Source organism: Caretta caretta, chromosome 7 (assembly GCF_965140235.1).
Source record: "Caretta caretta isolate rCarCar2 chromosome 7, rCarCar1.hap1, whole genome shotgun sequence".
Lineage (NCBI taxonomy): Eukaryota > Metazoa > Chordata > Testudines > Cheloniidae > Caretta > Caretta caretta.
The window spans coordinates 109,632,773-109,655,318 of NC_134212.1; the positions used below are offsets into that span (position 1 = coordinate 109,632,773).

Sequence of the window (22,546 nt, forward strand, 5' to 3'; positions counted from 1 at the left end):
GCTATTCACAGGGCTTGTTACCTTGTCAAAGAAAGCTATCAGGTAGTTTTAACACAATTTGTTTTTGACAAATCCATGCGGTCACTTATCACCTTCTAGATGTTTGCAAATTGCTTAATTATTTGTTTCATTATCTTTCTGGGTACAGAAGTTAAGCTGACTGGTCTGTAATTCCCCGGGTTTTCCTTATTTCCCTTTTTATAGATGGCACTATATTTGCCCTTTTCCAGTCTTCTGGAATCTCTCCTGTCTTCCAGGACTTTTCAAAGATAATCCCTAATGGCTCAGATATCTCCTCAGTCAGCTCCTTGAGTGTTCTAGGGTGCACATTACAGGTCCTGGTGACTTGAAGACCTCTAACCAGCAGGAGAGTGAGTTTGTGTGTGTATGGGGGTGGGGGTGGGAGGGGTGTGTGTGAGAAAACCTGGATTTGTGCTGGAAATGGCCCACCTTGATTATCATGCACATTGTAGGGAGAGTGGTCACTTTGGATGAGCTATTACCAGCAGGATAGTGAGTTTGTGTGTGTGGTTTTTGGGAGGGGGGTGAGGGGGTGAGAGAACCTGGATTTGTGCAGGAAATGGCCCAACTTGATTATCATGCACATTGTGTAAAGAGTTGTCACTTTGGATGGGCTATCACCAGCAGGAGAGTGAATTTGTGTGGGGGGGGTGGAGGGTGAGAAAACCTGGATTTGTGCTGGAAATGGCCCAACCTGATGATCACTTTAGATAAGCTATTACCAGCAGGACAGTGGGGTGGGAGGAGGTATTGTTTCATATTCTCTGTGTGTATATAAAGTCTGCTGCAGTTTCCACGGTATGCATCCGATGAAGTGAGCTGTAGCTCACGAAAGCTCATGCTCAAATAAATTGGTTAGTCTCTAAGGTGCCACAAGTACTCCTTTTCTTTTTAACTTCTTGTCATTTGTGTTATCACAGCTTCGTTCTGCTTGTGTGTCTCAGTAACTTCAGTAGCCTGGTTCCTCCGCCCTATATCCTTCCGTTTTCATCCTCACTTGTGTTGTCACATCTTTCTCTAAACTGTAAGCAAGTTGAGACAGGGAATATGTTTGTTGTACATGTCTCAGAAGCTATAAAAATGAAATAATTGGTGTAACTAACAACTATTAGTCAGAAAAGTATTGGTGCAATCATGAATGCTATCAAGAAGTGATATTTGGATCTGATCCTCCTTTTTCTTGACCCACACTCTGAGAGTGCCTTTTAATTCCAATTCTCATGTTTTAATCTACAGTGCATTAAAAGCAATATCTTTATTACCAGTTCCAAGAAGTTTTCAAAATAGCATCTTAAATGACTATTTGAAAAATAAGTAGACTCTGTGAATAATTGTCCTGATTGAGGTAGATGTAGTCACATTGCACAAAAGTTCTTTAGTACAGTTAGGCCAAATGATGGGGAAAAAATCAAGTATTTAATATCTCACAAATCAGTTTGTTTTCATCACTTCTTAAAAACAGGATCATAGCAAAGAATTGAAGAGCACGTCTTTGTAGGTTCACCATAAAAATCTCATACTTCTCTTCCCCTTGTAAGACTAGAAATTGGGAACCATCAGAATATAATGGGCCAGATTTTTATTTACCCTAAAGTCCCTTTACCCTCCTTCTTGCATTGTGAAGAGGCCTTAAAGTAGATATACATTATTTTTATTATTTACATATTTATTAATTTTAAATGGCTGTACATTTAATAATATGTATTATATTTATATTCACTTTAAGGTCCCTTTTCCCTGGCAGGATAGAAAAAGGGGTAAATGTAATTGAAAATTAGATCCAGTGTCTTCGTGCCCAATAGAGAGCTCAAGAGTCAGGAAGTCCTACAAGTTTAATAATAAAAATGTTAATATGATTTATTATTTATTAAAGATGCTCAAAACTGTTATATTTTCAAAAATAAATTTCAACCAAAACAAACACACACTGTATAGTATGACAAAACTGCCAGTTTTTGATTCGCTAAAAAACTGAAAAATTCTGGAAAAAAATTTCAGTTTTTGAAAAACTAAACAACAAATTGGTTGGGTTTCTTTTCTCCTTTCTCTCCCCATTCTTCCCTTTTTTTTCCATTGGAAAATGGAGGGGTACGAGGGGGGAAATTAAAAAGAAAGGGGGGAAATGCTAAATCTTTCAATTTTCAGCTTTTTGTCAAAAAAAGGAACATTTTGACAAATGTATGTTTTCTATGAAAATATACATATCAAATGAAAAGGCATTTTTACTGAAAAAGTGTTTCAACACAAAGTTCAAAGCAGTTCTATTATCTCCTATATCTACATTTGTGTGTGTACATAAAATAGGGGAGTATTTCAGAGAGGTGAATTAGATAATACTAATCAGAATAATAAACAGCAGCTATTCCAGAATAATGTGGTGCATGAGTATAAAGCAGAGCAGCTATTCTGGAATCACTCCCGAAGTGTAGACACTCTTATTCTGGAATAAAATTATCTTTTTCTGATTTAACTTAATCCACTGCTAAAGTGGAACTAATGGAGTTATTCCAGAATAGCTATCCTGGATAGAGCTGGGCAAAATTTTTCAGACAAAACTTCTTTTCCATCAAAAAAAATAAATAAATAAAAATAAAAAATCAGGTTTGGGTCTGTGACATTTTGCAAATGTGTGTCAGATTCACCAAATTGTTTCTGTCAGGTAAAAAAAAAAAAATCCAGAAAAGCTAAAAAGTTTTGGTTTGACTTTTTAATTCAAAATGACTTTTCATAATTGAATTGTACTTCAAATTTATTTTTAAAAATTGAGTCTGATTCAGCACCATTTAAGGTAAAGGGGATTTTGCCATTGACCTCAGTGGAGCTGGAACAGGCCCTAACTGCTATCAGTTGGCTTCTTCTGTCCTGCTACTTTCCTTCAGTGGTATCAATGGCAAAACTCTGATGGACTCCACTGGACACAAGAGTAGGATTTTAGCATAAATTCAGCCCCCTCGCGCCCCCCCCAAACCTGCATAAGCTAACTCAATTTTAAAGAAAATTTTCTTATCAATTAGGTTTCAGAGTAACAGCCATGTTAGTCTGTATTCGCAAAAAGAAAAGGAGTACTTGTGGCACCTTAGAGACTAACCAATTTATTTGAGCATAAGCTTTCGTGAGCTACAGCTCACTTCATCGGATGCATACTGTGGAAAGTGTGCATCCGATGAAGTGAGCTGTAGCTCACGAAAGCTTATGCTCAAATAAATTGGTTAGTCTCTAAGGTGCCACAAGTACTCCTTTTCTTATCAATTAGGTAATACTTAACACGAACACTGAGTACTTAGATAGCACTTTACAATTTCAAAGCTCTGCACAAGTATTAATTAGTGTTAATGACTCATTACCTAATAAGATAATGACAAACCCTGCAGCTCACAATATCTAATTTCTATTTTCAGTGATAGATAAGAGGCATCTCTTAAAGGCAGTATTTTCTTCTAGATCCCTTTCTGCCTATTACTCTGATAGTTTTTGGAAACTGAGTGTGCATTGTGGTATTTTTCTTTTTGATTTGTGGGCAAAAATTCATTACACAAAACACATTTTTGTCCACAAAAAAGGGGTTTTAACGATAATATCTCTGGGGGTTTTATATAGAATGACACTGGGTCAATGTGGTCTCCTAAGCATTATTGGATAAGGAGAAGGGGATTCATTGCCTGCCCTTTAGGGGAAACAGCAACGGCTTTCTTGGTTTTTTGCTGCATTGCCATTGCCAAGGTAGTGCTTAATGGATTAAGTTTTGTGAAATAAATTCTGTAAACAGAATGTGGGCTGAGATCATTTAAACTCATTTCCCCTGTGTCCCCTTACAATCCTGGAAGCTGTCAAGTGCAGGCAGCCTGCAAGCAGACTGTTCTCCCAGTGTTAGTATTGAGTCTCAATAGATGCATAAAACAGCTTGTTTTTCACATACTTTCTGTGATGGTATTAAAAAAATTACAAAAAATGCTTCTCAGTTTCACCCATTGCCTTTAGCTGCATAGAGCTAATCCTACAAGGGCATCAGACATTGCTCTGTTTGTCCATCATTAGAACATTAAAGACGTATGTTTATGGAAGAATGATATGCGAGTCTGAAGGATTTTAAATAAAGGAACTGCACCAGAGATGGGTTTATGAATAAACAATAACATCCAGGCTTAAGCAGTATCATTTCAAGTGCTGGAAGCATAGAGAGCATGAGGCAAGGCTCTTGCCCTGAAGAGTTTATAATCGAAAGTGGGCGAGTGCATGACATAGAATTACATGTCAAACCTGAGAAAGTGCTATGGGGATGGTGCAGGGGGCAAGACCCACATAGGAAGGATTGTGAAAGAAGTGGGACAGAACATTCAACTCATGGAAGTGGGGAGGCTGTTCTGAGCATAGAAGAAGGAATAAACCTGATGATGGGGATTGAAGGAAAGAGCCCTGGAGGATGAGAAAGGGCCGATCTTCATTTCTTATTTAGAAATAAATCAGTTTCACTTTTCAGTATTAATGAAATCCATAAATCTACATAACTTTTTCTAGAGCAATAAATCCTTTCAGAGGCTTTTAGTAGTTTCTCCAATTTTGATTCACTCATCCACAGACTCCTCTTTTTCCATGCTGAGTGTTGCAGTGGAAACCTTCTCATGCAAGCCAGGGGAGGTAGGGCAGGATTTCAATTCGAGCAGGAAGTGAACAAGAGTAAGATTCATACCCATGGCACTAGATGCAGTTGCCATGAGAATGATGTCACCAGCTGGGCTAAGAGAAGCAGTAAATCTCCAAGGACACTACCAGCAAATAACCAAGAGTTGTTCTAGGCAAGCCTTCGAAGATGGGGACATAACTGGCTGCCTCGCCTTCACCACTATATTATTTGCCATGCAAAATTGCTAGCCCAGATATTCAGCCTTTTGGATGTGGTTCTTCCAGAAAGCACAACTCAACGTGGTAGATCATTGTGTGGGATTCTCAATTACCTATCTTTACAGGCAGGAAGTTCACAGTATGTTAATTGCCAGGGCTGGATTTCCCATTAGGCATAGTAGGCCTAGGGGAGCAAGCATTCTAGGGGTGCCTAAAAATCCAAATTTTGCCGCTCCCGGAAGGGGGGGCCAGCTGAGGAGGAGACGGCCCCATGCAGCCCTGCTGGAGCGCTCCTCGCTCAGCCTGGCGGACAAAGTCATCTCCCCGCGGGGCCAGTGAGTGCGACGATGGGCAGGGCTTGGGAGAGTGGGTCTCTGATGGGGCTTCTGGGGGGGGCTCTGGGCAGTGAGGGTGGGGAGTGGTGGGCAGTGCAGTGTTTTGTGGGGGTGGTCTGTGCATGTTGGGGCGCTGGGAAGTTGTAGTGGGGTTGTGCGGGGCAGCACTGGGAGGTCTGTGGGGGTGCCTAAAAGTTAAAAGTGGTTGGGTACCATTGCAACCTGCTGCAGTTAGGCGCTCCAAGCCACCGCGGGTGGCAGGAGGACCCTGGAGCTCTGTGCCTAGGGCTCCTCAAGGTGTAAGTCCAGCCCTGTTCATTGATTATACCACGGCTGAGTAAAACACATCCTACAGCCACCTCAGGTCCTGAATCTACACATACTTCCACATGGGGCATAGTGCTACTAACATGAAGTCCCAGTTGATGTCAACTGTATTCAGTGGGACTGCTCATGTGAGTAAAATTACACGTTTATAAGTGTTTCCAACTTAGGCCTGAAGTGATGTGGAGGAAAGTCATTGTTTTCTTGAAACTCTTTGGGTATAGATATTTCAGTGAATTCAATAATTGTCTGATTATCCTGTAGTATTTATTACCGACATAGCGCCTTCTATCCAAAGAGCTTAACCAACTCCAGTGGAAACCAAATCACTCATAGAAGTATCTGAGGCCTCAATCCTGCAAGCGCTTACAATCATGCTCAAATATAATCACATGAGGAAACTACTGGCATCAGTGGGACTGTTCACTTGTGAAGTAAAGTGTATGCCTACATCTTTGCAAGCCTGGGGCAGAAGTAGTGTAAATGTTGCCATATTTTCTGTGTGTCTTGTTTATCACAAAACTTCAATCTTATAATTAGAGCTGGTCAGAAAATATTCCTCCCCATTCCACAGCCCCTATGGAACGTTTTGATGACAATAAAACAAATCATAGACATTTTCAATGGAAAATTTTGATTTGCTGAAAAAAACCCAAAAAGTTTTCCAACACAAAACTGAAAATTTTCAAGTGAAGCAGAACCTTACTCGGAAAATATTTGTTTAGTCCAGAACTCAATTTTCCATCAAAATTATATTGTTAGACTAGCCCTACTTATAATATTTGATCACTAATTGTATAAAATGATCATAAAAATCATGCATTCCCTAAGCATTCAAAATGGAAAGACAGTTGCAACTCTTTACCTTTGTCTTCAGTCATTATGAACATTTGAATTGAAGAAATAGTTGAGAGGGAAAAAATGGACATGACTATGATTAGATTTGAAAGTGAACTTTGATTATTTATTTTTATTACCATAGTGCCTAGGAGCCCATGTTATGGACCAGGACCTCTGTACAACCACAGAACAAAAAGCCAGTCCCAGATTGCAACCTTCTTGTACACTATTTCTGTGACTATTTCAGTATTTGAGCTCTGTGAACACCAATGCTCACAAAGAGTTAATTTTACACTCAAATGCTCAGTTTCTGAATTGTGTGTTTGACTGTATAATGTGCAGGTTTCACTATGTTGGTTGTTTGTTTAAGTCATTCAATCTGGGAACAGAAAGCGTCTGAGGTAACTAAGGCTGTGATCCTGCAATCTGATCTGCATGGAACTTTACACCCAAGCCAGAACAGGGGCATAGGGTTTCCCCATGTGGATCGGATCGCGTGGATCGGATTGCAGGATCCGGGCCATGAACTGTAGTGACTGAAAGCGGGTACTATCTTGTAGCTGGTTAGTAGCTTATACAAAATGAGTTGCTGGGCTCAGTGAAGTTCCCAGAGAGGAGTTGTCCACATTGCTAAATATCTACACAATTGCTATTAACTGGCAGAGTTGGCCAATGGTAAATTTGACCATGCAGACTAAATTGCCCTTTCATCCTTAAAGACCCACAAAACCAGGTTGAAGGTGCACGGTGGGCAGGAGCGTGGGGGTAGGAAGTGCTGTAGGGATTTAACTGGGAATTGGTCCTGCTTTGAGCAGGGGGTTGGACTAGATGACCTTCTGGGGTCCCTTCCAACCCTGATATTCTATGATTCTATGATTGTCTTTCATTTCTTTTGCCTGTGCAATACCTGGTCTGTGGATTATCGGAGAACTTCAGTCTGTGAGCCAGATACCTTAAACAATTCCATTTAAAAAGGTAAGAAAATAATGCAGATTTTCTGCAGGCTTGGAAGCCGCTGTACAGAGACCAGTTCTTTGGAGGGAACTCTCTGCACCAAGGCATGATTTTTATGACAGCAAAAAACAGAAGGATGGTGTGGTAGTGGAAGCATATGTGATGTGGATTCTATTCCTGCCTCTGCACTGATTTATTGCTCAGCAACCTTGGGCAAGCCTCTCTACCACAGGTTCCCCATCTGTAAAGAGGGTGTAATAATACTTCTCTTCCTCAGAGTTTAACGAGGTTTCATTCATGAATATATTTCTAAAGTGCTTTGAGATCTTTGGAGTGAAGAAATCACAGAATTATTAATGGGACTTCATTAGGACTCATAAAAGCCAAAATATCAGAAAAGGTCACTCATCTGAAGGTCTTGATCACGTTTTAACAAAAAGCATGGACCTTTTTTTTTTAAACTAACTTTCACAAAAAAGCCAGCCTGTGAATGATATGGTTTGAATTTGGACCAACTTACTCTATTCATCCTGCCGACAAAATCTCTTACACAGAGAAGAATATTTTTAACAACACTGAACTCATCCCTGCCAAAAAAAGGAGTTCAAAGTTTGTTACCCTGACCAAGATGGACACGTATGACTTGCAACAGGTTAACTGCAAGGTGAAGAATTATAATTATTGTTTTAAACCAAGCATTACAAGTGGTAAAGCAAAGTTAGTGTTGATCCTTTTGATTATAAACCTCTCTAAGTCTAAAGCCGTAACAAGATAAAAACACCAGAGTTATCCTTCTTATTTGCCTATAATCCATGGCAAGAATCCTCTTTACTGAAGGAGTTAAAGTTTTTGCAATAAATCTAGTATGCCACAAGCTAAAATTTCTGACAGCCAATCTGGTGTAATGCAACAAATCAGTGTGACATAACAAACAGCAGCCCCATTCTGTGGCACAGCGTCCCCATAAACTTCAATCTCTGGGTAAAAATCTTGATTTATTATATAGCTTTTGGACAGTTACGAAAGAAAATTTGCCAAAGATCAGAATAATCAACTCTTTCACCCAAGCAGTTTTTTATGAAAGAATAAAGCACAGAATGGGTCTGAGCAAAATAAATAAAAATTCCACACTTTTAACCCACAGAACCTTTTGCGTCATTCAGAAATATTTGCAGACGTTAACAATCTTTTATCATCAACAAGGCACTCCAGCCTTCAAAATTAGGGATTTTTCTTAAATTTTCTTTTATTTGTGGCCTTCTAACTATCCTGTTAGTGCTATTACTAACTTGTAAACACTTACTGATGTTACATTTGTCAAAGCAGGGTTTTTTAAAGATGCATGTAGCTAATTTCCCCTAAAAAACTCCTCTGTTTTGCTAAGCTATTCTCTTCAGGTTATAAAAATAGTAGTATATAATTTACAAATAGTATCTGTAATAGGATTCATTGTTGTGAATGTCTGAACTATATGTTTTCATCCACTGAAAGGGAAAGTAATACTTCAGACTCCTCTTGGAAATGCTGGTTGTTTTAATGCAATTTGCTTCTCCTTATTTTGGACTCATGAAGAGGGTTGCAAACAGAAACATACATTAGCCATTCATAATAAATATACTAGCCCCATTCAGAGCGTGTAAAAGCATTACTGTTGCATCATTCTGAACAGCCCTGCTGTTCCACTTGCCCATGGAATTAGCACACAATGCAGGCCAGACCGTTTCCTGGCGAGAGGCTCTGTGTACTTAGGACGAAATAAAATAGTAACGGTAAATAATAAATAAAGGCTGTTTTGACATCTGACTCAAGAAATGGCTTCTTGGCTAAATGGTGCTTTTGTAAAGATGTTCCCATTGTTTGTTGATTTATCAAAAAAACATTGCTACTCACTGATGTTTAGATATTTGTATCTGAGGGGGGGGGGAATAATTAAGCAAGTCTTTCAGTAGGACACCAGATGATGGACAGTCAAACACAGAGTCTCCTGTAAACACAGAGAGAACCAAAAGGTATGAACTGACTCATAATTGTGTCAACACAGGTAGCAGACCCTTGGTTTATTTCAGCCTTCCTGTTTTTCACACTGCACTTTTTAGACACAGTCTCTTTTCAATACACCTTAGTGGGGTGCAGAAGAATAAAAGTTTTTAAACTGAAAGGTAGACATTTTTACACACACACACACACACACACACGTACATAGTGTGATGGGTTTGGTCACAGAGACCCCCTTGGGACCGTCATCTGACGTGCTGGAATTACCTCTGAGCCAGTTTTCCCTGCCAGCTTGGGACTCCAGAACCCTGCCTTGGTGGCCAGACACACTTAAAACTCACTTAAAATCACTACCAGTATCTCAAAGCAATCAGCTGTGCACAGATCCTGTTTGACTACACCACTGTGACAGGACCCGTCACAGTGGCCCATCACACGTGGGGTTGGGTTTTTTTCCATCTCAAGAGCCTGACCCTGCAACTGATCCTCATGCAACTAGACCCACTAAAGTCAATGAGGTTTTCCACCTGTGGAAAGGCTGCAGAATTGGACCTGTGATTTGGAAATAGGTTGTCATGTGGAATGCTAGATCTTTTCCAAAAATCCATTTTAAAGATCTCACAAAATTGTATAAAACTAAACAGTACAGAGCCAAAAGAACTGTTCCATCCAATCTTCATCCTCAGTAATTTAAACAGTCAGATATTAGGCTTAGGGCCAGACTGTGACGTACTCATGTTGAGTAGTGCCTAAATCCTTCTGTGGTCTTATTAAAGTCAATGAGTAAAGTGCTATTCAACAGGAATAAGGGTGGCAGGATCTGGACTTCTTTTTATTTCCTTCTGTACCAAAAATGCATCAATCAACAAATAATCTTTGCAGAAAAGCTACATCTGACCACTTCGCCCTAAGGGAAACTTTCTGCCTGCATTTTTTTTTCTGGTCCATTAATAAAAATATACGAAGAAAACAAATTTTAGGAGGGAACTGCCACAAATAAATGTCAGAAGTGACACCCATATAAAATTTCAGAAACAATAAAAGTTGAGACAGATTGAATTTTTAACGATCTTCGTTGAAGGTTATTGTGTGTTTCTTTGCAGCAGGAAGTGTCATGCAGTACAGTTTTCCCTTTTAGAAGCCAAGGTTAATTTAACAGCAGAGATAATTCCATGTGCAAATGACAATATATTAAATTCCCCTTGCTCCCAGCAGGTTCTGTACCTTCAGAAACTGTTCCAAGGTTTGAGTGACTATAGAGTAGGCAAGTATCCATGAACTGGAAGAGGTGCTTTTTTTTTTATGTCCATTGCCCTTCTTTAGCTCCCTTCAACCACACAGCAAGGGAAGTGAAATTTGCTGGAGGAGACCATGAAAACAGTTTCATAACTTTCCACATATTTTCCCTGCATAAATACACAGCAAATTTGGAGTGTAAATCATGCTATAGCACATTGGTCAAGTCCCAGGAGTGCCACTGAAGTCAGACAAATTATGGTATTTGCTATCTCAGTTGTTACAATTTCTCGCCTTTCATTTATTCATTGCCAGTGTCTGGATTTACGTCAGAGGGGAAAAATAGGAGTTTTGCTAGCTAAAGTTAACCCCTTATTGCAGGAACAGTAACATCATGTTTTCCGGCAGCAATTTACAAGGATATACCCATTAACATTCTCAGTAATGATGCAGTCAAGAAAATATCCAGATGTGAGCAGGAGAGATTATACTCTGTGGAAACAGCAACTGGAAACTCCAATGCCAAACCTTTGTTTTATTGATGTGAAACAATTATTAAAGTAATTTAAAAAAAAGTTTTACAAGGCCTATATAAAAGTGCATAAAGACAGTGCTGTGACATGCATGCTGGATGGCTACTGCTGAGCGAGTCTGCCTGGCTGTACAAAGTATTTACTATTTGCATACTACCTCCAGAATAAACTAAAATTATTAATGTCAAACCGCACTGAAAGGCTTTCTGCTTTTACCAAGTCTCCAACTCCCTGATATAGGGCTACTTCTTTCAAGGCAGTGTGGGGTGATGCAGAAAAGGATCCATTTCCACTCGGTAGAGCCTGTTATGCACAATGTTGGCCCCCATATGGACCAACCAAAGCATCTGTTACACATACCCTGAATTGTCTAATGGAGATACACCTTTTAAACACAAGTCCCCTTTGACTGCCAGGGCCTGCACACACAACCAGAGGGGCATTGCCTTTGTCCTCTGCCTTACAAATGTGCACCTGTTGTAATGGTCAGTGCGTTCTATGCCCATAATACCGACATTAGTTTATAATGCCTCCTTCAGACACAGAAAAACGTGTTGTTTGCACAATGAAGTTACAGGAGCTAAATGGAAGCTGCTCAGGTGTGGAGAATATGTACTTTGTTCCTGCATTGTTTCTAAAAGAGAATAGGCCTCTTACCTATTGTTCTTCGGAGATCTTCACACAGGCTAATGTGAGGGAATTTCAAGATTTCCTTCCACTTTTTGCTTTTGCCTTTGCGCTTTCCTCCACCCCCTGCAGAAGAAGGAGAAGAGATGTCAGGATTATAGTCTTTTTCAATGCCACACCCAAGCCAGACCTGGGCTGTCCTCTCACTCAGATTTATTAGCACAGTCACAGCCCACATAAACACCTTTTGAGTATCGCAGCTCTGTGAGAGTGGCAGTCAGAGTCAGTGTTGTGTTAGTAAAAAGCCCAGGCTATCCTGAGATTTGAACATTGTATTGGCAGAGATAGGTCAAGGAGGAAAAGTTTGGATCCAGACCTGGATTACTGAAGCCTAGAGTTCAGCCTGAGCCCCAGACCAGACCAACAAGTTTGAGAGTGCTGAACTGAGCTGTTTTCATGGCATTTCAACCCCAAGCGAACACCTCCTGTCCCTACCTCAAATTATTTGTACAGCCATAATCTCAAAGTGGCATTGCCTTTAGGAGTTACATTTATGGATGACTGCTTCCTGAGTAGGGTAGTATTCATTTAAAAGAAGAAGAAAAAAACAAGAAAATTCAGTCAATTCACCCAAGTATACAAAGAAGAGATTCTTTTCTTATCTTTTTTGTCTTTCTTTCCTTTGCTGCTATTCATCCTTCCCTCGCCCCCAATCCTCCCTCACCTTTCCTTTGGGTCCTATTCTTCTCATTGCAAAAAATAAGAGGCAGTTTGGAATTAATCTGAAGCCTGTATTGCTGCTAAATACCATTTTAAAATGTGGATTGCAAGACAATAACAATAAATGCTTCCATCAGAGGGTCTAAAAAGTGAGTGACAACCGTTTATACAGAAAATAATACAATATTTGTTCATACATCACTTCATCACAAAAAATAGTTCTCCACTGAGGATCAGGAGCCAGGACTCTGGGGGTGAGTGTGGGCTGCTTCGCGGCACTCCCCACACAGAGCTGCTTGGAATCTGGGAAGTTCCTAAGGCCCTGAGCCCATGGGGTACAAGTTGCTCAGAATTCTGCCTCTGCAACCCCAGCCGGAGTCAAAGTACCATGGGTGTATGCAGGCTGCTGCCTCTGCTCCCACTGAGACCAGTCTTGGGTGGGTTACTAAAGCTTCCTAAGCACGGCTGCTGAAGCTCCAGGTCTAACCAAGAAACCCAGGGCTTCTCTACTCCGGGAGGTGAGATAAATTAAGCAAAGCTGTGACATTAATTCCCTCCTGTGTGGATGCTCTCATTCAGAAGTTAAAGCACATAGCACATAACAAAATTTCAGTTTGTTCACTGAAAGGCCACTTTGCTTCTGAATGAGCGCATCCACATGAGGGTTTAATTCTCTATGTGCTTTAACTTCACGGCTTTAATTAATTCGTCTTAACTTGCCTGAATGTCCCTGTGCAGACAAGCCCCCGGGGTGAGCATGGGCCACTCTCTCCCCCATATCCCCACCAGAGACCTGCTCCCCCAAATCACCTTTACGGATTCTACTGCTGGCATCACTGCCTTCTCTGAACAATCTCTCTTGTGAGCATGTTTAACAATGTAACCTCCCACCTCTCTAGTTTCTGTGCTCCCCTCCCCTTTTCCTCACAACTCCACATAATTACGTCCTCCTCCACACTCCTCCCTCTCTCCTGCCTTCCCTCCACCTCTTGCCTTCCTACATTCCCCGCTCACCTTGCTTTTCAGTTTTGACGCAGTAGTAACAATACCTGATTCTCTACTCTCACAGATTCCACCAACGGAACTGCACTGGAATGATGTCTACAATCAGATTTTTTTGAACCCAAGATCTGGGGACAAAGAATGCATGGGCTGGGGAAACAGAGTCCTACCAGGATTTAGGGCAAGACAGAATGATTCCTGGACAGATGGCACAATTGCCAATCAGATGAGGATTTTGGACAATCAGTACCCAAATAATTTTAGGTCACATTCTCTCTTAGGCTCTAGAGTCTTCTGGAGCATCTTTAGCAGAGCTCTGTTTCTTACTGGGATCTCCAGAGGTTGTAGTACCTATGGGCTCACTCATTTCAGCGCAGGGAAACATAATGAAGCCAAATACGCTGTAATTATTGTCTCACAGTGTAATGTTAAACGATTTCTCACATGTAGACTAGCTTAGCCTACTGAGGGTATTTTAATACTGATTCTCTGTTTCTTTCTCTGTCCTGGCATTTTAAATTCTAACTTTTCTTTCTCTCTCTCTTTTTCACCTTCTTTTCCCCCCATGATTACACCCCACCACAGGAAACAACGGGTGTCAATAAAAGTTTCCACATCAGCAATAATAAAGGGTATAGGAATGTGATGAGGAGAGTTTCACTCTCATAACAGAACCTGCCATGCGTCTATTCCAATTAGACAGGCTATGCCATCACGGAGAATGAATATTCTTCTAAATCTGAAACCCCAGCTGTTTCTTCTGAGATTTCCCTCAGTGCTGCATTTATTGTGATTCAGTCTCTGCACACAAAATCCGATTCACATAATTCTACTTTAGATGCCATGACACGTCAAGTGACTAATTCAGAGCCAAGTTCATTGTTAGTGAGCTGGGAGAGATGTAATCGTAGATTGAGAGTATGGTGGATACTACATGATTTTGCAGACTAAATAAGGGGTGTTGATTCAACAGATAACAGAACATTACATGGGAAGCTTGAAAGCTTTGGAAGTTTTGCAAAAATCATGCAGTATTTGGGGTACTTCTGATCTTGTAAATACAGCCTTTCCACAATATGGGAAAAAGGGGAGTTCTTTCTGAATCATGACGAACTCACTTCTCTATTCTCTTGCCTCTGTGACTAATGGCTTTGTCGTTTAAGGGCTTGGTACGCCCACATCTTGAATATCGTGTGTAGATCTGGTCGCCCCATCTCAAAAAAGATATATTGGAATTGGAAAAGGCACAGAAAAGGGCAACAAAAATTATTAGGGTATGGAATAGCTTCCATATGAGGAGAGTTTAAGAAGACTGGGACTTTTCAGCTTGGAAAAGAGACGACTAAGGGGGAATATGATAGAGGTCTATAAAATCATGACTGGTGTGGAGAAAGTATCTAAGGAAGTGTTATTTACTCCTTCTCATAACACAAGAACTAGGGGTCACCAAATGAAATTAAAAGGCAGCAGGTTTAAAACAAACAAAAGGAAGTATTTCTTCACACGATGCACAGCCAACCTGTGGAACTCTTTGCCAGAGGACGCTGTGAAGGCCAAGTCTATAACAGGGTTCCAAAAAGAAAAAAGAAAAAGAAAAAACACCTTGATAAGTTCACAGAGGATACATCCACCAATGGCTATTAGCCAGGATGGGCGGGGATGGTGTCCCTAGCCTCTGTTTGCAAGAAGCTGAGAATGGGCGACAGGGGATGGATCACTTGATGATTACCTGTTCTGTTCATTCCCTCTGATGCACCTGGCATCTGTTGGAAGACAGGATACGGGGCTAGGTGGACCTTGGGTCTGACCCAGTGTGGCTGTTCTTATGTTCTTGCCTTAAATTAGACTTTAAACTCTTTATTGACAGGAACTTAGTTATTGTAATACTCTCCTTTCTATCCTTGCCTTTTCTCCTCTCTTCCCTCTCCAGTCCATCCAAAAGGCTGTTGCTAAAGATATTTTCATTTTCTATCCCTCTAACTATGTCTTTCTAGAATCACTTCATTTGGTGTCCTTGTTACTTGCATATCTCCCACTTCCTGCCTCCTAAACGTCTACTCTCTCTTCTTCTTCAGACCCCATTGTAAAAATCACTTATTCCAGGAACGTTTTCCTCCTTCTAACCACTGATAATTTTGATTGCACTCTCTTCCCTGAACTACTGTCTCATGCCTTGTCTTGTGTGTGTTTGCCTTGTTTACTGTAGTTTGTAAACTTTTGAGTGTTCAGCTCTATGGTGGTATATTTCCATGGGAATTTGCTGCATGATATAAATATTTATTAACTAGTTGTGGGGACAGATCCTCAGGTGGTGTAAACAATGGAGCTATGATAATATACACCGGATGAGGAATGGCCCCACTGAGTACAAATGTGCCAAAGATTTTAGGATCAATCATTCTTTTTTTTTTTTAAGCCACCTTCACAGAAATTCTCAAGATGTGTTTCCAACTATAGCAGCACAAGGCAGTGCAGTACATTATAAAGCAACTCTCCACCTGAAATGTCAGTTTCAATATTGTGTTGGGGGGGAACCTGAACATGATGGGGCAGAAGGACTTTTAAAATGCATTTGATTTAAAATATATATTGATACAGACAAAATGGAGGATGCATTTTTTACATTGATTTGCATCGCAATCTGGGAAGGGCTCCTACGTCCCTAGTTGCAACTGTGACTGATGCATGGCATAGCCAGTGAGTTCTTTTCTCTTCGGTGCCCATCCTACAAAAAGCAGCAGCCTCCTCGGATGAATGATTTTCTCTAAGCTAAATGCAACGTAGTGTTACTATTTTGCCTGTGACGTCTTTATGTTAAAGATGATGATCAACCGCTTTAATCTACCTGACCTTTCGGCTCTCAGCAGCAGCACTTGCTGGCTCCAAATGTAATTCTAGGGTGTTTGAAGGACATAATGCATTGAGACAGCTGAGACAGGGTAAATTGTCTGGCAGAGTTAAAAGCTAAAAGGGAAGGTTTCTCTGAATAGTTTGGTAATTGTGCAGGTTGCACAAGTAAAGGCTTTTCACTTGCCTTGATTCCTGTCTTTACGCTGTCTACTCAGGCCAGGGTGATCTGCAATCTTAAAGGCAGCTTTCCTTAGCAAAAGCTGGCAAACCTGCTGTGTTTTATAGGTGAGTTTTATCATGAGGGTGTGGGGTGGCTGATTTGAAACCTCAGTTTGATGATGGCAATACAAGGCGAAATGCCAGTAACAGTATGAAATCTCAGTGCTGTGACTGTGCATTCACTTAATGATTGGCATACTGAGGAGTGAAACTAATTTTTCATAATGCCATCCAGTCCTACAGGCAACAAAAATATTTCCTCTCTGCAGAACTTACTGAAAAAATACATGGCCTTTTTAGTGTCAGATATTCAGATCCCTTATGGCAAATCTACCTCTTTTCTCTATATGTATGTTAAATAAAAACATGCATACAAAACATTTAGGACTAGCAACTGCCCTTAATCCAACCTGACTAATTATATGGTCCCCATCACTGTAGTACATGGATGTTTACCATCACAGCCCCCAGAAGATCTATCCATGGCAGCAGAGGCGGTATTGTCTCCATGCCCGTTTAATCACTGGCCTTTCTACTACCACTCACAATTGGTGTACTACCAGTCATGTAGACACCTTTCAGCTTGGCAACAGACTGGACTGATGCAACCAACTTGTTTCACATGAACTGCTGAACATTTACTGCATAGCAACCATTTCTAGTTGTGACTGAGATGGGTTGGCTTGAACTAGCGGCCTAGTAGATTTTATCTATTTTGCAGTCCTGAATAAATAGGACCCCCCCCAAAAAAAGGACTGAATTTTGGGTGGTATTGTGGTCTGATTTGTTAAGACCTGGTGATTTATTTCATCAGGGTGTAAATATTTACTTAATACACTTAATACATACTCATTTGTATTTCATAGAATCATAGAAGATTAGGGTTGGAAGCAGTGGTGAGCTGGAGCCGGTTCACACCGGTTCATGTGAACCAATTATTAAATTTTGAAGCCGGTTTAGAACTAGTTGTTAAACGGGTGGGCAAACTCTGGCTCATGGGCCACATGCGGCCCACTGGACCGTCCTGTCCGTCCCGCCTGAACTCTCGGCTGGGGAGGCTCCCCTGTGAATTTTTATTCACCCATCGGCACTCCGAGCCTTCAGCAGCGGGTCCTTCACTTGCTCCGGGCCTTCAGCGGCGGGTCCTTCAGTGTCGCCGAAGACCCAGAGCAACTGAAGGAACCGGTTCTTCAGCTTCTGGCAGCTCATCACCAAGAGCTGGAAGAGACCTCTGGAGGTCATCTAGTCCAACCGCCTGCTCAAAGCAGGACTAACCCCAACTAAATCATCCCAGCCAGTGCTTTCTCAAGGAGGGCCTTAAAAACCTCTAAGGATAGAGATTCCACCTCCTCCCTAGGTAACCCATTCCAGTGCTTCCCCACCCTCGTAGGAAAATAGTGTTTCCTAATATCCAACCTAGACCTCTGCCACTGCAATTTGAGAGCATTTGCTCCTTGTTTGGTTTGACCTCTCCAGTGTACTCTCACACTGGGTGGAGCGGGGCAGGGAGGGGGAGGAGAGGAGGCAGGAACAACTCTGGGCCTAGGAGGCCCCACCCTGGCAGGCCTATGGGCATGTTGCAGTGGGAGGAGGGGCTTAAAAAGGAGGTGCTGCAGCCCAGTGGGGGGCAGGTGGAGAGAGACAGACCTACGCTCGCTGCTGCGGAAGGGCTATGCTAGGTGGGTATCCCCAGGAGGAGGACTGCTCCATGAAGCCAGGAGTTTCTAGCCTCCAGAGGCCCACAGGCTGGGTTGCAAGGAGAACCACAAGTCGCAACACACCCGAAACAGGGACAGAGCAGTAGGAAGAAACCCAGGGGAGAGTCAGCTGGACTCCAGGCAGAGGTGCTGGAACTCAGGGTGCTCCCGCACCCCCCGGCTTGAAGTGGTTTCCATCATATACCGGGTTTACAGTTTGGTTCAATGGCTCTCAGTACCCCCACTATACAAGTTGTTCCAGCACCCCTGACTGCAGGTAGTGGACGCCTTCCTTACGGTGCCCAAGGGAGCCCTGGGTTGGAACCCAGGGGAGTGGGAGGGCCTGGGTTTCCCCACCATTAGGTGGGGCTGCCGCCACAGACTCTAACCACTAGGCAGGGGCTCACCCACTCACAGCACCATATAAGAATCTCTCTGAAGAGCTGAAGTTGGCGCCTACTCAGCTGCAATTAAGCACCACACATTTAAAATACAAAACATTAAAGAACAACCTTCCCACGTCTGACACCAACTGAAACCCTCAAAGGCTCTAGCAAACGTGCCCTCAGGCAAACCACACTGACACACTCCAGTGAACACACTCTACAGGGAAAAATCTATTCAGAACAACTTAGAAGTTCCAAAAGTGGAGAAAGAAAAATTGGCTGCAATGAATGGACCTCAAATATGGATTAAAAGCAGCCAATGAGGCATTCAGACAGACTTTATGTGGCAGAAAGTTCCACAGATCAGGTACCCCAGCAAAGCAAACTCTGCTGCTGAGCTGATCTTGACCAACACTAAAAATTCAGGACCTGAAAGGAAGCAGAGAAACTGCTGTCTGGCATAGCAGGGGTTAAAGAAACCTTTCGGTTAAGCTGGCCTGCCCCCACTATACCTGCAGCCAATGCCAGGCCTAGAGGGGGATGGAGGGAAGAAATGAAGGGAGCCTGCTCAGTTTGGGGCTGACTGGTGAGGAGGCAGGAGCTCTCTGTCTGCCTGCCCAAAGGGACAGATCAGCGACCTGCCAGCCAGCACAGCCACTTGGGGTAAGTAAGGGCTCCTCTGCCAAGGGGAACCTGCAAATAAGCCCTAGGTGCCAAGCCCCAAACTAAAGAGACTTGAAGGAAATAGCCCAGGGAAGAGGGTCTCAACAACCCCTCCCCCACAACCCCAGGAGGAAGACCCATCTCCCCTGTTTAGGGGTTGACCTACACAGGGCCCTGGGCTGAGACCCAGTGGAGAGGGAGGGTCTGAGTCTCCCTGACACCCCTTGTTGCCTTACAGAGTGAAAAACCAGCGATCTAGCCACTAGGCTGCACGGCCACAGAACGCCTATCACAGGACCTGATTCTCACTTATACTTGGGTTCCTTGACTCTGGCAATGAAAAGAGGCCTTAAAATGGGAGTAAATGTAGGTGACATTATGGCCACTTTTGGTGCTGGAGTGGTGTCAAGGGCCTTTAGTGTAAAATGAAAATCAAGCCCCAGGAGTCAATCTGCAATGGCAGATCAGACTGTGGGCAAGAGAAATAGTTGAGTGGCAGTCACTCAAGTAAAGTGATTATTAAAGAGTCATATTTTACCCAGAGTTTCCATGCTCTTGTATCTAAGACACCAGTTATTTCTTTTCTAGGTATAGGGAATTTTTAATGTGGGTAAATATTTAGTTTTTAACAGTGAGTACTGTGGGCCAGAATTATGAAGGGTTTTAAATAACCGTAGTTAGATTGTGATGCGTCTTTTGGTCCTCTAGCTGCCAGTGTAGATGATGGAGAGCCACCATGAAATAACTGTAAGCGCTTAGACTCCAATTAGGATGTTATTCAGGAAATTCACACCTCTCTAGGTCTGGAGAACTGAACGTGAATTGCATCTGCCATTAATTCTCAAACAAACAGTGATGGGATACTTTCCAAACTGAAACGGTCAAGCATGTATATCTATAGCAACATGCAGATGGATTTGTGTGCAAATGTGCCGTGATATTCACAAACACATTAACAAAATCTTGGACTAGCCTGAAAGCCATGCTCAGCAAAAAGGGATCTGCAGAAGGCCCTGACAGATCGTGGCTCTGGCTTTTGCATTTTGATATTCGATGGTATCTACAGAATTTTATTCTCTTTGGAGAGCGTATTTTGGGCTTTTGATGGTATTTCATAAGTCACAAACACTAACTTTCTTCATTTTATTGGTAGTAATAAATTAGGGGATTCTTTTGGAGATTCCCAATGATTCTATCAGGTTTTCCAAAAAGAGATTAGCTATGGGGCTCCCCTAGTATGCTATATGGCTAAAATAAGCTTCCTGTTTTATTTTTCCCAGGGTGAAGGGATGGGATTGTGGGGGAGGAAATTACTTTATTGTTTGTAACAGGAACCATTTTTATTTTTTATAATACATTTCTATTGGAGAATAGGCAGGGCCGATGGGCAACAAGAATGATTAGAGGCACGGACAAACCTCTGTATGAAAGGGGTCTAAAATACTGGGATTATTTACTTTAGAGAGGAGATAAATAGGGGAGTCGACATGTAAAAGATACACAAAATAATGAATTAGATTAAAAAGGTGGCTTGGCAACTTCTCTCACCATGTCTTATAATACAAGCAAAAGGGGATGTTCAATGTAATGAAAGGTACCACATTTGAAATGGATAAAAAAAAATTCCTTTTTAACAAAATGCACAGTTAGCTTGTGGAACTCCTTGACACAAGATATCATTAAGGCCAAGAAGTTAGTGGGATTCAAGAAAGGACTGAACATTTATTTGGATAATGACAGCATCCAGAATTACAGTTGAATGGATTTACAATTTTTTTTAAAAAAAGAGTGCTTTGGAAGATATATAAACCCTCATGCCTCTGGGAATAAACCACATCTCATTAATGGGGTTGAGAGCACTGTTCCCTCTAAGCTGTACGCGTGTGCGTTCGCACACAGATCCTAAACCCCATGCACACGGCGAAATACCATGCGCACATTTGTCCCACGTCCCGACCGCACATCGGTCAGGACGCCCTTTGTCCCAATATCGGGGACTGCTCACCATCACCGCCAAAGTCCCGGGGCTGGCGTGGCGGTGCTTTCTGGGGCAGCTCCCGGCGGCGCACCCTCCCGCCGGCAGGAGTCTGCAGTGCGGGTGGCCCCTAGGCACAGAGGCAGAGGGGGTGTCAGTGTGCTGCACCGGCTCCCACCTACCCAATCAGAGCTGCAGGGGCGGGGCTTGCAGGCACCAGCAGCAGGTAGAGAGCCCTCCGCCCCTCCCCCCGGGGGGGAGGGAAGGAGGAGAAATCTGTGTGTATTGGGAAAATAGTGAGTGGGGGGTTCTGTGTGGGGTGCTGGGCAGCTGTGATGGGGCTGTGGGCAGGGGGGCGCTGGGCAGGGGTGGTGGTGTGCACAGCACTGTGCATTTGTGGTGGAAATGTGGGGGTGTTGTGGGGGGGCTCTGGGCATAGTGGGTTCAGGGTAGGGGAGCTGTGTGGCTCTCTTCCTTCCCCCCCACCCCCGCTCGCCCAACGTGTCCTGATATTTCACTCTTGTGATCTGGTCACCCTATTTACGGGCGACTTTTGACATTGTTTGCCCACCATCTATCAACACAGCCAGATTCTACTAGCTGACAAGGGGGCGGGGGGAAAAGGGAAAGGAGGGCAATGAATCGTACCCCTCCCCGCTAGCATTTCGAACGTGGAACGTTGATCACGTCGGGATGTTCGGGACCCACACATCTCCTTGTAGTCTGTTCATTTGGCTGTGTACAAACTCAGGTATGTGCGAATAAGTCAAAATGCTTGGCCGTAGTTGCTAAGGAACTGCAAAGATTTCCCAGAAATGAACAAATGTAAGTGTTGTTTTCATGATTGAAATCTTTCAAAGGCATTGGACTTCATACATTTACTCATGATGCTTTAACATTTTCCCACATTTTTTGCGGCAGATGCATGGACGTGATCAGAGTTATGCACAAACTTCCAGTATCCTGATCTGAATGATCTCCCGTTTGCCCTTTTGTTGAGTCACACTGATAAGCACATTGAAATAGTAGCCATATAATAAAAGTATTAATTTTAAATAAACCAATCTGGTAAAAAAATCAATCCCAAAATGTCACTGTCTAGAGGTCTAAAGCGTAAAAGAACAGCGACTTCATTTAAATCTGGATGGCTGGATGAGATTATAGAGACAGTTATACCAAAGTCACATAGTATAATGCTCGTTAAACTTCGTGAAATATTCACATATGATGAGGACAACGGCGTGGTTTGTGTATAATGTTGAGATGCCAGAGCTTCAGGAGAATTTTCAAAAGGAAGAATGTGGAACGATGTATGGAAGTTGGATTTCTT

General features: G+C 42.4%; 1 protein-coding gene across 6 annotated transcripts in view; it reads right to left on the bottom strand.

Annotated features, from left to right (window-relative positions):
• Positions 1–22,546, bottom strand: part of GRK5 (G protein-coupled receptor kinase 5) — a 229,624-nt gene that overhangs the window by 123,280 nt on the left and 83,798 nt on the right. For all 6 annotated transcript variants that reach the window (XR_012669420.1, XR_007357634.2, XM_048857809.2 and 3 more), the window contains one exon: positions 11,735–11,830. Coding sequence is in view for 1 of the 6 variants with exons in the window: in XM_048857809.2 (XP_048713766.1) it covers positions 11,735–11,830 (96 nt within the window). In the remaining 5 variants the exon portion in view is untranslated. The remainder of the gene's footprint in view (positions 1–11,734; positions 11,831–22,546) is intronic.